This window comes from Oncorhynchus kisutch, linkage group LG6 (genome assembly GCF_002021735.2).
Source record: "Oncorhynchus kisutch isolate 150728-3 linkage group LG6, Okis_V2, whole genome shotgun sequence".
Lineage (NCBI taxonomy): Eukaryota > Metazoa > Chordata > Actinopteri > Salmoniformes > Salmonidae > Oncorhynchus > Oncorhynchus kisutch.
In genome coordinates, this window is record NC_034179.2 from 82772711 (window position 1) to 82789861 (window position 17151).

General features: G+C 44.0%; 1 protein-coding gene across 1 annotated transcript in view; it reads right to left on the reverse strand.

Moving 5' to 3' along the window:
- The window catches only part of LOC109887109 (tumor necrosis factor receptor superfamily member 16-like), a 48227-nt gene that overhangs the window by 8679 nt on the left and 22397 nt on the right, over positions 1–17151 (reverse strand). Inside the window, exons 4-5 of the mRNA XM_031827970.1 lie at positions 3545–3782; positions 2047–2228 (exon numbers count right to left, since the gene is read on the reverse strand). Coding sequence (XP_031683830.1) covers positions 2047–2228; positions 3545–3782 — 420 coding nt within the window. The remainder of the gene's footprint in view (positions 1–2046; positions 2229–3544; positions 3783–17151) is intronic.

The following is a 17151-nucleotide window of genomic DNA, read 5'->3' on the forward strand; positions in this document are numbered from 1 at the left end:
TACCCTACCAGCTACTCTCCTACCCCACTAGCTACTCTCCTACCCCACTAGCTACTCTTCTACCTTACTAGCTACTCTCATACTGCACTAGCTACTATCCTACTACACTAGCGTTGTACTACACTAGCATTAGCCCACTGCCCCTCTAACCTGGGACGAACAGACTTTGATTGACAGTTTCCGTGACTATCGTTCAGGTAGAGAATGGGATCAGATTAAGGACAGAGGCACGATGATGAGAGGTTTGAGTCTCATTTAAATTTTAAACATCCCTCTGCCCCTTGAGGAAGGAATACTCCAGCGTAAAGGGGAAGGGGCCTCAGAGGTAAAAGACAGATTGCTATTTAAAAGATCACCAGAATGCACTGGAGAGTAGAGAAGACTTATTATAGATGTCTGTAAGTCTTTTGGGAGTTCTTACCCCAAGGCAGGGACGCGGGGAGTCCTTTTGAGCTTGTCAATCAAAGCACAGGGTATCTTTTATAGATTTTCATAATTCACTTGAAATCATAATTGACTTGTTTTGACTAGGTATGACACCGTCTACAAAGACTGCTGTGGGCTTTCAGTCATACTGTATGTGTAAAATATGGTTCATTTGAAAACGTACATATTCTCACCCCCTTGGGTGTTTTATATTTTAACAAGTCCCCATTTACTAGTGGAGTAGCCGCCCAGCCCACAGCATGCTGTGTGCAGTACTGTATTTTAATGGCTTCTGCGCCAGAAGACAGAGCTGACGCTAATTAGCAAGACATTAAACACTGTTGCTGGATCAAATTTAAACAGGCAGGGGGATCGGGCCTGGCCTCCATCACACAACACCTGCTAATGAGCCAATCACACAAAGAAACAAGGGTTAAAGGGGCGGGCATCTACTCAATGACCCAATCACATGCTAATCCCCAGGAAAAGATGCCCCCTTTTCTCCATTATACTGAGGCTTTGCATTTCTGAGTGGGGGGAAATGAATAGAATTCCCACAACACAAAATAAAACAATAGCAGCATTTCCCAGGCTTCCCAAACATCACATGGGCATGGGTATGCATTTAGGTTGTGGGTAAGATCCAAAACAGCAGAGGTCCCGGGTCAGATCAGGTGATGGTGCATAAGTTAACTCACGATTCACAAACATAACTTTATAATTGTCTTCTGAACTACCTCATTACTACTTCATAACTTCTTCAGTTATGCATTCATGACTGCATAGAGAGAGATGCTGAGTCACTGGATGTGTGGGGCCCCTTAGGCTCTGGCTCAGCACTTAGGAGGTTGATGACAAAGCTCTCTCTATCACTCCTCTGAGTGAATAGAAACTGTGCCACACCACTGAGACTCCAGAGAGAGAGAGAGAGATAAAGAAAAGGGGAGATAGAAAGGGAGGGAGAAAGAGTAGATATGTAGAGAGACACAGAAAGAGAGAGATAAGTTGAAAGAGCTAAAGAGATGGAGAGAGGAGTAAGTAGAGCATGGTTCTCCTCAGTATAAGAGATCTGACTGTGTCTCTGCCATGGATTTTTAAATGAAAGGAAGATAGGTTGCTCCAGGCTCTATAGAGAGACCACTTCACATTCCTGAAGCTCTTGCTTTTGTTTTCACTTGTTCCGTTTTAAAAAGTTGCCCTCCTCCTTCACGACCATTCATCATGTATTTCCCACAAGGCAGTGGTGCTGTCTCCCACCGAATACTGGACCATCCTCTCTCTCTCTCTCTCTCTCTCTCTCTCTCTCTCTCTCTCTCTCTCTCTCTCTCTCTCTCTCTCTGTAGACTACTCATCCTTCCCACCTTCATAACCTCCCATGTTAAGACTTCTTTGGTGACATTTCCAAAGTCGTATCTAAGTATGTACACACAACGGGATAATATCTGAGACTCGCTATGTACAATAATAACATATGTATCCTAAATTCACTTTGTTACCACTTTCATCTGCCTAGTCCAGCTAGCATAGAATCTCCATACAGACCCAACAGGTGAACACACAGACATACAGACTTCCATTACAGCATCTAGCTAAGTGTACAGTGTGTGTTGTAGAGCTCACCTATCTGTTCCTGTCTGTGTGTCTGTGTCTGGGCTGCATGCTGCTGCTCCTGCAGACTCTGGCTGTCCACTGAGATGCCGCTGTCGCTGTGCAGCTTCTCCCCCTCCGGCGTCACCGTTTGATTGGCTGCTGTGGCTTGGTGGTTGTTAGCCGGCTGTTTGTTCTGCTTGCAGCTGTTCCACCTGGGAAGGTGTGAACGGAGAAGAAGTGAGTCAAGCCCACAACACTGTGTTCCCAGAAGTGGTTTAATTGATGTGATACAAGTAATGGACGTTTTGTGATTGGGATGGTCATCAGGAAACGTGCAAGGGAAGAGGAGTGATCAGTCATCAAACATCTCTGAAAGTCTTCCAGTAAACATAAAGGACCAGCAGGGAAACAAGCCTTCTGGCTTCATAGTGGTTTTATTCTCAGTCATTTTTACTGTAATGTTGTCTCTGGCTGGAACAGCCTCCTAGTCGTAATGATCCAATCTAATCAATCAGTCAACAAGGCCTTTTAACAGACCGTGTTGGACCTGTTTATACAGTGGAAGGAGACAGATATTAAAGTAACTGTTTGTGTTGACGAAGTAGCCACTCGGATTTCAACTGGACTGCACTTTACAATCAATACTGGATTTGATGATGAGCTTGTTAACTTGGTACATGGTGTGTCTGAATTGGCGTGTATGTGTTGTGTGCAAATGCTTGTGTGTGTGTGTATGTGTGCGTGCGCCTGTGTGCGTAATTTCTAATGTTAAATATGTCACTCACCTCTGTCAATCTTTTTACTTTGAGTGTGTGACCTTTGAAATGCATTATTGTGTGTGTGTGTGTGTGTTTGTGTGTGTGTGTGTGTGTGTGTGTGTGCGTGTGTGCGTGTGTGTGTGTGTGTGTGTGTGTGTGTGTGTGTGTGTGTGTGTGTGTGTGTGTGTGTGTGTGTGTGTGTGTGTGTGTGTGTGTGTGTGTGTGTGTGTGTGTGTTTGTGTGTGTGTGCGTGCGTGCGTGTGTGTGTGTGTGTGTGCGTGCATGTGAGTGTGTAATCATGTGGTGTAACTGGGTCAATATCTTGCCATTCCACAACAGGCCTGAATATTTCACCATACAGTCACTCTCTATCTGGCTCCCTGCCTTTCTTTAGCCATGGGCTACATCACTCAAACACCATCCTGCCTGTCATTCCCCTTCCCTGACAAGTCAACCTCTCCTGACAAGTCAACCTCTCTGTCCTAGTTCACTCTCTCTCCCTCCTCCAGCCTGAGCCCACTGTCTGCATACATGTATCATCCTCCCTGCTTTGTCTCTGGTCCTATCTGTGTGATAGCTGCTTCTATCTGTGTGATAGCTGCTTCTATCTGTGTGATAGCTGCTTCTATCTGTGTGATAGCTGCTTCTATCTGTGTGATAGCTGCTTCTATCTGTGTGATAGCTGCTTCTATCTGTGTGATAGCTGCTTCTACCTGTGATCATATCCTATCTCCCTGCTTTGTCTATGCTCCCACTCCATGGCCCCTCACCTTTTGAAGACGATGTAGGCCACCAGCCCCACCACCACAGCAGCCAGGATGGAGCAGTAGATGGGGATGAGGTTCTCGTTGAAGCCCGGTCTGATGAAGTGAGGGCTGGGCTGGGCCGTGGTGCTCTCTCCCCCCTCGGAGGGGCTGCTGGAGCTGTCTGGTGGGAAGATGTCTGTGAAAGAGGGGGAAGACCGGTCCAGGGGAGTGGTGGGAGACGTGTAGGACGGGAGGAGAGGATCTAAGGAGAGTGAAGGAAGAGAGGAAAAAGGAGAGAATGCTATTATATAAGACAGGAAGAGGTCATTTTCATGAGGTCGTTATTTTACAGTAAGAATGTTTTATTTTTAAAAAATCACACACTGAACCAGCAGTAATAATAGCCAGTTTAGGAATACATTATCATTGGCTAAGCAACCTTCATCAAGTCTCCTTGGAACCAGCACATGGTACTGTAGTTAGCACACCGGTATATCAAAAAGGGAATTTACAATGGGGACCAGGGAAATAAAAACAAACCAAAGAGATACGTTTCCCCATAATGTAAAAATAACATTTCATAAACTATAACTGTATACATCCTTCTTCAAGTAGTTCTGAGCCTGGGTTTAGTCACGACAATGTCCCTAAGCAGATGTTTGAGTGACAGTGCACACATGTGAATGCTTGTTCTTATTAATCGGAATGGCCGATTTCAAGTTTTCATAACAATCGGAAATCTGTATTTTTGGACACAGATTTGGCCGGACACAGATTTTTTCTAACACCTTTATTTAATCTTCATTTAACTAGGCAAGTCAGTTAAGAACACATTCTTATTTTCAATGATGGCCTAGGAACGGTGGGTTAACTGCCTCGTTCAGGGGCAGAACGACAGATTTTTACCTTGTCAGCTCGGGGGACACAATCTTGCAACCTTACAGTTAACTAGTCCACTAGTTCTAGTTCTCTAGTTCTCTTGCGTTCATTGCACACAGAGTCAGTGTATATGCAACAGTTTGGGCCACCTAATTTGCCAGAATTTTATATAATAACATTGAAGGTTGTGCAATGTAACAAGAATATTTAGACTTATGGATGCCACCCGTTAGATAAAATACGTAACGGTTCCCTATTTCACTGAAAGAATAAACGTTTTGTTTTCGAGATAATAGTTTCCGGATTTGACCATATTGATGACCTAAGGCTCGTATTTCTGTGTGTTATTATGTTATAATTAAGTCTATGATTTGATAGAGCAGTCTGACTGAGCGATGGTAGGCACCAGCAGCCTCGTAAGCGTTCATTCAAACAGTATTTTCCTGAGTTTGCCAGCAGCTGTTTATGAGGGTGGCTGTTGTCGTTGTGTTCCTGGTTCGAGCCCAGGTAGGAGCGAGGAGAGGGACGGAAGCTATACTGTTACACTGGCAATACTAAAGTGCCTATAAGAACATCCAATAGTGAAAGGTTAATGAAATACAAATGGTGTAGAGAGAAATAGTCCTATAATTCCTATAATAACTACAACCTAAAACTTCTTACCTGGGAATATTGAAGACTCATGTTAAAAGGAACCACCAGCTTTCATATGTTCTCATATTCTGAGCAAGGAACTTAAACGTTAGCTTTCTTTCATGGCACATATTGCACTTTTACTTTCTTCTCCAACACTTTAAACCAAATTGAACATGTGTCATTATTTATTTGAGGCTACATTTATTTTATTGATGTATTATACTAAGTTAAAATAAGTGTTCATTCAGTATTGTTGTAATTGTCATTATTACAAATAGATAAATACAAATCGGCCGATTAATCGGTAGCGGCTTTTTTGGTCCTCCAATAATCGGTATCGGCGTTGAAAAATCAGAATCGGTCGATCTCTAGTTCTTATAGGCAGATGGGCTCCGGCTAAGATGCTACCTGGAGAAAAAGGGGGAATGCTTCTAGAGGAGGAGGAGATGGGAGGCAAACTGTCACTCACCCACATAATAACCCAAGCCCAGCAGCACATCATGACTCTCTCACCAGGGCCGCATCCCAAAGGGCACCCTATTTCCTACATAGTGCATTACTTTTGACCAGAACTCAGAGGGCTCTGGTCAAAAGTAGTGCACTATTATATAGGGAATAGGGTGCCATTATGGATGCTCTCCAAGTTCTTCTCTATATGGGAGCATGACTGTGATCTCTGTACATAACATGACACACACCATGTGGAGTACCCACAGTACAAAGTCAAGGGCTTTAGAGGGTCAGTGTGTTCAGCTTAACCTCTGGTGCTGCAGGCCAGGGAGTGCAGCAGTAGAATCTCTCTCTCTCTCTCTCTCTCTCTCTCTCTCTCTCTCTCTCTCGCTCTCTCTCTCTCTGCTACTGGAGGGGTCTGGTTTTCATCAGGCTTAACTCACTAAAGAGGAGACATTTTTATAAATTATCCCATTTCCTCTCTCTCTTTCTGTTTCTCTGTTAATTGCATTCATGAACAACTGCTATTTTCCAGTGTGCCAGCAGCACCATTCACCATGGCTGCCCAGAGGCCTTCTTGCTTCTGCTTCCCTTGGCAACGTACATACAGCACAGGACAACTCAGTCATGTTCTTTGTAGTGGTTACCCTGTTATCTGCTGTGTCACGCACTCCTACTGTGTGTGTTGTGTAATAAAACTGTTATGCTTCAAGCATTAGATGTAGTTACAGTATGTCTGCCAGTATCCACACCCCGAGGGGAGTGTGGTGGATGGTGGAGATGGGCCTTGTCTCTCTCTGTGGTGGTGTGATTATGAAGGAGTAATCCCCAACAGAACAGAACCCCATGCAGGCTTCCTCAGCCCTCAAATAATATGATTTATAAACACTGTGTTTTATAAACACCGGGTCAGACCTAAATGTCGGAAACATTCCACAGGGATGTTGGTCTGTTGACACCAGGCAGGATGGGTTCATGGACTCATGCTGCTTACGCCAAATCCTGTCTCTGCCATCAGCATAAAGCAACAGGAACCGGGATTTGTCGGACCAGGGAACATTTTTCTACTCCTCAATTGTCCAGTGTTGGTAATCGTGTTCCCACTGGAGCCGCTTCTTCTTGTTTTTAACTGATAGGAGAGGAACCCAGTTTGGTGGTTTTCTGCAATAGTCCATCCGTGACAAGGACCGACGAGTTGTGCGTTCCCGAGATGTCGTTCTGCACACCACTGTTGTCTGTTTGTGGCACTCCTGTTAGCTTGCCCGATTCTTGTAATTCTCCTTCACCGTTGCTTATCCACAAGTTGTTGTCCCCCATAGGACTGGCGTTGACTGGATTTTGTGTTTGTTGCACCATTCTCTTCATAAAAAGCCCAGGAGGCCAGCTGTTAGGTCACTCGTTATGCCCATTCTAACATTCAATCGAACAGGAACTGAATGCCTCGATGCCTGGCTGCCTGCTTTAGATAGCAAGCCATGGCCAAGTGACTCACTGTGTGTAGGAGCGATCCATTTTTATGAAATGTTGTGGTGTACTTAATAAACTGGCTGGTGAGTGGATATTTCCACACTATGAGTGAGGTTGGTATAACACTGTGAAATTGTGAAAATTATGATAATGCCATTTTTTGAAAATACTGCCTGAAATTTCTGCCTGTTTTGGTGGGATGGAGTTTTGACATCACCAGGCTGTAAATTAGTTAATAGACCAATAAGAAAGAGTTCCAAACCTCTCTGCCAATAACAGCTAGTTTTCAGTTTTCCCCACCCCACTTGAGAAATTGCTCTTTGCTAAGAAGCAATTTTTCTTCATTTTTGACCATTTTAATTCAAAACAATCACTGTAAAGTACTTAATTGTTTCCCAGAAATGATTTGATATTGAGATAAAAATGGCTGCAATGGAACTTTAAGAACACAGTGAAGTATGAAATGGCAGTCCTGGTCAGTGATGTGGTCTCTTGACAGTTTGACACAAAAGAAAGCAGTGGACCATCACAATAATAACGAACTGTCAAAATTCAGCACTGATGGGAGTCTTAGGGTACATTTGTTAAATTCTGCAGCTTGTTAAGACTTCGATATCTCCTGGCTGTTTTCTTGACGATGACAGGACATTCCTTTGTCCTTAGGTTTACTGAAACTGTAGAGAATACCGTTCCACACTGGACACTCCCTGCTCACAGCCACGTCACACCAAGACACAAATAAAACTCAACCTATTTAAAGGCATGGTATCGATTGCAGGGAATTATTTTAGGCCAAGGTCAGGTCACAAGTGTGTGGCCAGTAGGAATGGTAGTCACGCTTCCAGTCTGTCAGTCCCAGTGCAGGTGTAACAGAACATGCTTGAACTTTCAGGAAGTGCGCTTCTCCTTCCATCTCTATTCACCAATCAGTTACAGTCAGTTTAGCATTATGGTGATAAAACAAGAGGATCCCAAAGATGAGATTTCCACAATCACTTCAAATCCCCCTCTTTCCACTTTTTCCACTGTGTGAGTCATACAGTGCATGCAGCGACTACGTCAGCCATATAATTCTACAATGACCACACACACACACCATTTATTCACACCTTTGGAGACGGTGTGTGTGAGTTCTGATAGCCGTGTCCATTTCATCCGGTACCCTACGGATGGCAATCTGGGGTGATCACAGTGTGTCAGAGTGACTCAACACTCACTGTCACCAACACAAACCTTCTGTATCTCTTTTTCCTCTCTTTCTTTCTATATTCCTCTGAACCCCGTGCCCTCTTTCTCTCTCTTTCTCCCCATTCTCTTTCTCTCTGTTTTTCTCTCATATCTCATGCTTACCTGCGTGCATGCATCAGCCCTGTGCTGATCTAGAAAGTAAGGCAGTTAACCGGGAAATAAACCTGTGGCTCCAGTGCCAGTGTCTCGGTCGGCGAAGCGTGTTACCCAAAGGCAGTCGTGGTTTAACTGTTTTATTTCAGCTTCAATGGATTTTAAACGTCTCTGAAACAAATAAAAACTTCCCTGAGCTTTTATGAGCCCAGGCTGGTGAATAACTGTTTATTAGGGGGAGTGGAGGAGGATAGAGAAATGCTATTCAATTGTATTTTATTTGGCATTTTAGGTTTTGTTTTGTAAAGTTAACCCTGTACAGTGCCTTCAGAAAGTATTCATACCCCTTGATTACTCCACATTTTGTTGTTACAGCCTGATTTCAACATGTTCCTCACCCATCTACACACAAATATGACAAAGTGAACACGTTTTTTAATTGTTTTTGCAAATGTATTAGGACATGATATACAGAAATATTTCACTTACATAAGTATTCACACCCCTGAGTCAACACTTTGTAGAAGCGCCCTTGGCAGCAACTTTCAAGTAGATTTAAGTCAAAACTGTAACTAGGCCACTCAGGAACATTTATTGTCTTCTTGGTAAGCAACTTTAATGTAAATGTGGCCTTGTGTTTTAGTTTATTGTCCTGCTGAAAGGCAAATTCATCTCCAAATGTCTGGTGGAAAGCAGACTGAAGTTTCCTCTAAGATTTTGCCTGTGCTTCGTCCATTCCATATATTTTTTATCCTGAAAAACTCCCCAGTTCTTAATGATTACAAGCATACCCATAACATGATGCAGCCACCACTATACTTGAAAATATGGAGAGTATTACAGGTGATGTATTGATTTGCCACAAATATAACACTTTATATTAAGGGAAAAAAGTTAATTTCTTTGCCACATTTTTTGCAGTATTACTTTAGTGCCTTGTTGCAAACAAGATGCATGTTTTGGAATATTTGCATTATGTACAGGCTTCCTTCTTTTCACTCAATTAGGTTAGTATTGTGAAGTAACTACAATGTTGTTGATCGATCCTCAGTTTCCTCCTATAACTGCCATTGGTGTGTGTGTTGGTGTGATTTGAAATGGACTGCTCAACTGAGGGACATTACAGATAATTGTATGTGTGGGGTACAGAGATGAGGTAGTCATTCAAAAATCATCTTAAACACTATTATTGCGAACAGAGTGAGTCCATGCAACTTATTATGGGACTTGTTTTAAGCATATTTTTAGGCTTGCCATAACAAAGGGGTTGACTACGTATTGACTCAAATACATTTCAGCTTTTCATTTTTAATTAATTTGTCCAACAACAAAAAAAGTATAGAAACATAATTCCACTTTGACATTATGGGGTATTGTGTGTAGGCCAGTGACAAAACATCTCAATTGAATACATTTTAAATTCAGGCTGTAACACAACAAAACATGGAAAAAGTCAAGGCACTGTATTCCCTCCTTGGTTCCTTGCAGTCAAGTTGGGGTGGAGGACAGTTATCAAACACACCACACGCACAATGACCTCTTTATCTATCAGAGAACACTCTCCCACTGTCTCATTACGGCCTATCTCTATCTGCCTAGGCCTCTTGTAAACACCGCACACGCACACACACACACACACACACACAAGCGCACACACACACACACACACACACACACACACACACACACACACACAGACACTTCTCTCTCCGGATGAAATGATTCAAGTTGGCATTCTGCTTTCCATAGAGAGTGAGAGTTAATAGGGAGAGTGGGGGTAGAGAGTCAGAAAGGGACAGTATTAGGAGAGTGTATGGGAGCGAGGGGGAGAGTGGGGGAGAGAGGATGGGAGGGGGAGAGAGGAGGTGAGAGGATGGAGGAGAAGAGGAACAGAAGCACTGATGTAAAGTGCTCTGATTAGCAGGAGTAATTACACTGCAGCAGTGAAGCACTGAATGACCCACTCCTCCCCTCATCCCTTTTCTCCCTCTTTTCCCTCGGCCTAACCACTCAAGGCTGCTCGGGGAGAAAGGGAGGAAGGAGAGAGGGGAGGAGAAGAGAGGCTGAGAAAGAGAGAGTGGGGAAGAGATAAGGAGGGAGAGAAATAATTTCTCCCTCTTTATCTAAGAAGGGTCTGTAGGTGATAAACTGAGTCATGAAAAGCTAAACTTTAGTGTGTAAGGAATTGTGCAATAACCCTGTCACACACACAGTCTGCACACTCACCGACACACACAACTAACCGCATGTTGGAGGAGAGAGACCGCTGAGCTGAGAGATGAAGAGATGAACAGAGAGGGAAGGAGAGATAGAGAGATGTGAGCTGAGAGAGGATGAGAGAGGGAGAGATGTGAGCTGAGAAAGAGAGAGATAAAGAGATGTGAGCTGAGAGAGGATGAGAGAGCGAGATGTGAGCTGAGAGAGAGAGATGTGGGCTGAGAGAGAGATGTGAGCTGAGAAAGAGATGTGAGCTGAGAAAGAGATGTGAGCTGAGAGGATGAGAGAGAGATGTGAGCTGAGAGAAGATGAGAGAGAGAGATGCGAGCTGAGAGAGAGAGATGTGAGCTGAGAGAGAGAGTGTCTAAGTCTGTGTGGGTCCTGCTGCAGAGTGTTCGGTGCTCATAAAGGTCACCCAGCGAAACCTGAGTGTGAGCAGGAGAAACCCCAGCACTCTTATCGACCCTCCAGTCCACACAGAACAGCACAGCACATCTGATGCACCCCCCCCCCCCCTCTCTCTCTAATCATTCTCTCATTGTGAGTGATTGCCACTTGGAAACAGCTGGATATGAAGGGAGTATGTGAAAATGCCTGCCGCAGCTACTTAAACACACACGTGCGTGCACACACACACACCAGCGCACACACACAAGCACACACACACACACACACACACACACACACACACCACACACACACACACACACACAGACACACACACACTGTGTCAGCAAGATTGAAATCTAGTATCACACACATTGACTGAGTTAGGTCTAGATTCAATCCGATCAAGCGTTAACCGCCGAAGTTTGGATATTTTTTTTTTGCAAAAACAGTTTGAATGGTCCACTGGCTACCAGAGGCAAGATTTTGATTGGATGTTACATTTCAAGAACCCTCCCCCACACGCCGGTAGAAGGGGTGCTGTGTGTTATGTGCGTCACTGATATCCCTCCAGTAGTTGTGGCCTATGCTAGTTTCAAGTTGTGAAAGGTGGCCGACAGTCTGCAATTTATTTTCATTGAAATTGAAAGTGGATTATACTGGTAAAGTCAAACATCACAACTAAACCACTCTGGTGACAGACATTTTTCCCTGTCTCCATTCATCGACATGGCTGCTTGCTGCACTTTGTTACCACTGCAAATATCGTGAAGATTGCCCATTATATTTGTTTTGTAAGGACCCAAAAAACTGAGGCAGTGGGAGAACCTAGAAAGTAAATACAAAAACAATGTATTATTAGCTATCTAGCTGGCTACAGTAGGCCACTTGTAGGGTAATGCCAGGTGTGCACTACATGACTTTCAAAATCCTAACATGGCTGAGCCTCTCACACTAAACGACCGCCTTTCCTGTAGTATTTTGTTGTCTTGCCAACGTAGTGGTGCCACACTAAACCATGTGGCACAGACAGGGCTCACACACTAAACCATGTGGCACAGACAGGGCTCACACACTAAACCATGTGGCACAGACAGGGGTCACACACTACAAGATTCCTCACTTGGTCGTGAGGATTGTCGATTGCACGTTCTATGGTATATTGGTGATCACACAATTGAATGTGCATCCCGCCACCTACTATGCTGGAGGGAAACAGGATTCCCCAAAAAACTGAACAAACTGTGGAAATGAATGCAACAAATTCCATCCTTTTAACACACAGGGTATCTTTTGTCTGGCAGCAAACATTTACTACAGGCTGTGGTGTATCCAGTACCATATCTTCACTTATGCTGCTCAGGTCAATACAATTCTGGTCTGACCAATTGGATTCCATGCTTCAAGATTGCTTCGATCACGTGGACGGGGATATATCCCGGATAGCCTCAGACAATAACATTGACGTATACGCTGACTCGGTGAGCGAGTTTATTAGCAAGTGCATCGGAGATGTCGTTCCCTCTCTGACCATTAAAACCTTCCCTAACCAAAAACCGTGGATTGATGGCAGCATTCACACGAAACTGAAAGCGCGAACCACCGCTTTTAATCATGGAAAGGTGACCGGAAACACGACCGAATACAAACAGTGCAGCTATTCCCTCCTCAAGGCAATCAAACAGGCAAAGCGTCAGTATAGAAACAAAGTAGAGTGGCAATTCAACGGCTCAAACACGAGACGTGCGTGGTAGGGTATACAGTCAATCATGGATTACAAAAAGAAAACCAGCCCCGTCGCGGACACTAACGTCTTGCTCCCAGACAAACTAAACAACTTCTTTGCTCGCTTTGAGGACAATACAGTTCCACTGACACGGCCCTCTACCGAATCCTGTGGGCTCTCCTTCTCCGTGGCCAACGTGAGTAAAACATTTAAACGTGTTAACCCTCGCAAGGCTGCCGGCCCAGACAACATCCCTAGCTGCGTCCTCAGAGCATGCGCAGACCAGCTGGCTGGTGTGTTTACGGACATATTCAATCAATCCCTATCCCAGTCTGTTGTCCCCACATAATTCAAGATGGCCACAATTGTTCCTGTTCCCAAGAAAGCTGAGGTAACTGAACCAAATGACTATCACCCCGTAGCACTCACTTCTGTCATCATGTAGTGCTTTGAGAGACTAGTTAAGTTTCATATCACCTCCACCCTACCCAATACCCTAGACCCACTCCAATTTCCTTACTCCCCCAATAGGTCCACTGACAATGCAATCGCCATCACACTGCACACTGCCCTATCCCATCTGGACAAGAGGAATACCTATGTAAGAATGCTGTTCATTAACTACAGCTCAGCATTTAACACCATAGTACCCTCCAAACTCGTCATCAAGACCCTGGGTCTCGACCCCGCCCTGTGCAACTGGGTCCTGGACTTTCTGATGGGCCGCCCCCAGGTGGTGAAGGTAGCAAACAACATCTCCACCCAGCTGATCCTCAACACTTGGGCCCACAAGGGTATGTTCTCAGCCCTCTCCTGTACTCCCTGCTCACCCATGACTGCGTGGCCATGCAGGCTTCCAACTTAATCATCAAGTTTGCAGATGACACTACAGTAGTAGGCCTGATTACCAACAACTACAAGACAGCCTACAGGGAGGAGGTGAGGGCCCTTGGAGTGTAGTTTCAGGAAAATAACCTCTCACTCAACATCATAAAAGCAAAGGAGATGATCATGGACTTCAGGAAACTCCAGAGGGAGCACCACCCTATCCACATCGACGGGACCGCAGTGGAGAAGGTGGAAAGTTTTAAGCTCCTCGGCGTACACATCACAGACAAACTGAAATGGTCCACCAACACAGACAGTGTGATGAAGAAGGCGCAACAGTGCCTCAGAAGCCTAAAGAAATTTGGCTTGTCATCTAAAACACTCACAAACTTTTACAGATGCACAATCGAGAGCATCCTGTCGGGCTGTATCACCGCCTGGTACGGCAATTGCACCGCCCTCAATCGCAGGGCTCTCCAGATGTAACGAACCTCGTCCGCCTCTTCTGAGGAGGAGTAGCGAGAAGGATCGGAGGACCAATTTTCTGCGTGGTAAGTGTCCATGATGTTTATTTTAATACATAAACTGAACAGTACGAAATACAAAACAATAAACGTGAAATGAAAGAAACAGTCCCGTGTGGTACTAACACGGAAGACAAACACCCACAACCCAAAAGTGAAACCCAGGCTGCCTAAGTATGATTCTCAATCAGGGACAACAATTGACAGCTGCCTCTGATTGAGAACCAAACTAGGCCGAACTCAAAAACCAACATAGAAAAAAAAACTGACTGCCCACCCAACTCATGCCCTGACCATACTAAAACACAGATAAAATAACAGAACTAAGGTCAGAACGTGACACCGGAGGGTAGTGCGGTCTGAACAACACATCACCTGGGGCAAACTACCTGCCCTCCAGGACACCTACAGCACCCGATGTCGCAGGAAGGCTAAAAAGATCACAACCACCCGAGCCACTGCCTGTCCACCATAACGCCATTCTAATAATGTTTACATACCCAAGATTACTCATCTCATATGTATATACTGTATTTTACACCATCTTGTCTATGCCGCACGCCATCGCTCACCCATATATTTATATGTAATATACTTATTCATCACTTTACATTTGTGTGTATTTGTGTGTATAAGGTAGTTGTTGTGAATTTGTTGGATTACTCGTTAGATTTTACTGCATAGTTGAAACTAGAAGCACAAGCGTTTCACTACACTTGCATTAACATCTGCTAACCATGTGTATGTGACCAATAACATTTGATTTGATTGGACTTGTTTTCTCAATTATTTTAATCGCCTCCTCATAGGAGATTTGATTGACAGCTCTAACTTTTGCCACCTTCCTCACCTTCACAGGGCACTCCAGGAACTCGGGATCATGATCCCCACCACAATTGCAACACCATCATGTTTCTACACAACATTCTTCATAATACTCTGTTCGTCTACACACAGTTGAAACGTCTGCACACACTTGAAACGTGGCCAAATTCTTTAATATTCTAACACTGCAGTGGTTTGGGGACGAAAGCTTCCTACATAAGCAAGCTTCACATGCGTAGGTATTTGCTCTTTATCGAAAGCCAACAGAATCGACAGACTTTCTTCTATTTCTCCATTCCCCCAGCGGTTTAGACGCCGGGCACCAACCACACCAGGAATTCTCTTCAAGTATTCAACCTGAACATCCGTCGTCGCCCCTGAGATGACTCTTTTAACGGGTGCTCTACTCTGAAGTTCAAAACATAAAACTTCTGTTGTCCGGATTCGTTTGAGTCCCACTGCAATCTTCCTCTGCTCTTCAGAAATACAATGAATCAAAATAGGCCATTTTAGACACCTCAAACGGGTTTCCCACATATACATCCTTATTCAACAAACACATCCCAACAAGAAGCAATTCATTATCATTCACACACGTATCCTCCACTCCAATTTGAGACCATTTCAACTACTGTTCTCCATTCAGAACATTCGTCTTCACCAAATGACCCAATGTGTTGCTTGATTCCAACTCAGCATCCACTTCCGCCATCTTCCCACACTCTAGTCGACACATTGAAATGAAAGTGGACATGTAAACGTTGCATCATCTGCTCAGATGACAGATAAACCAACACATGTATTGACCCAAATTACTTATTGATATTGGTATGAGTGGGTTCATGTTGTTTTATAGATCTACACAAGCTGCGGTTTGCTATTTAGAGTTGATGAACTAGACTTTCTATTGCAACAATTATGTCATTTCATTTAACGTAGCTACAACACGCTTTGGCTCAAAGCAGCCTCATAAATGTTTTCAGTCAGACATTCACGCTTGCCACACAGAGTTGAAATGTCTAGCCAACATTTTGAATTGAATAACATTGCTTGTGCACTTCAGATCTGTAACGATTTAACGTTTTGGTTAAAGGCAAGTATAAACGCATACTAGTAGTAGTCATCGTTCCTGCTGGAGAGTCTACACATTCTGGGTGACCCAAAACAATGTCAACATCTCACTGGCTTCTTCTCTGGCGAGCTCTCATTGGCTATTGCTGATCACAGTTCTAAAAGCTTGTTGTTGCACATTTCACACTACAAGAGCATTGTAGATTTTGCTCTGATAAAATCCAACATGTCTGAAAATATCGGGATGTCTGGGACTGCTCGAAGACTAGATCGGTAGCCCTCAGATTGCGTCTCTGACCTGTTCAAGTTAAATGAGCGTTGGTGTGGGCCGCGCGCCCTGAGTAGGCAACGACATGGGGGTTTTGTATCAGATTTCAGGTACAGCTAAAATTGTGTAGTGTACACCCGGCATAACTCAATTGAACTGCTAATTAGCTGACTTTACACACTGTTAAGCTAAGTGAATTAAATGTCATCAGCTAGCAAACGTCCTATTAGCTAGCTATCTTGATATAATCATTGTTAATTAAAAACACAGTCTCCAAATGCCATGGAAGGGGGTGAAAATGAATCTCCAGCTGTCAGTAAAGGGAGAGTGTCGGCTACTGGACAGGGCAGGTCATTTTGTGCCAGGACATTATGAAAAGATTGTCCAGTTCCAGTACCTAGAGGGGGAAAGTTTGAGGACAGCGAGATAATAGCAACATAATATTCTGTGCTGTTTAATTGAAGTATAATGAAGCCTGTATTTTTATAATGTTTTCTGTCTTCAGATATGGAATGCTGTGAAAGCCTGTTTGTGTCACACCCTGATCTGTTTCACCTGTCTATGTGATGGTCTCCACCCCCCTCCAGGTGTCGCCCATCTTCCCCATTATCCCCTGTGTATTTATACCTGTGTTCTCTGTTTGTCTGTTGCTAGTTCGTTTTGTTCATAAAACCTACCAGCATTTGTTCCGCTGCTCCTGCATGTTTTCTTGCTCCTGTTTTCTAGTCCTTCCCGGTGTTGACCGTTCTGCCTGTCCTGACCCTGAGACTGCCTGCCGTTTTGTACCTTACCCACCGTTCTGGATTATTGACCCTCATTAAAATGCAAATCAATTTATAATATTTTTTACATATGTGTTTCTGGATCTTTTTATTGTTATTCTGTCTCTCACTGTTCAAATAAACCTACCATTAAAATTATAGACGGATAATTTCTTTGTCAGTGTGCAAACGTACAAATCAGCAGGGGATCAAATCATTTTTTCCTCACTGTATATGCCATGGGTCATTGT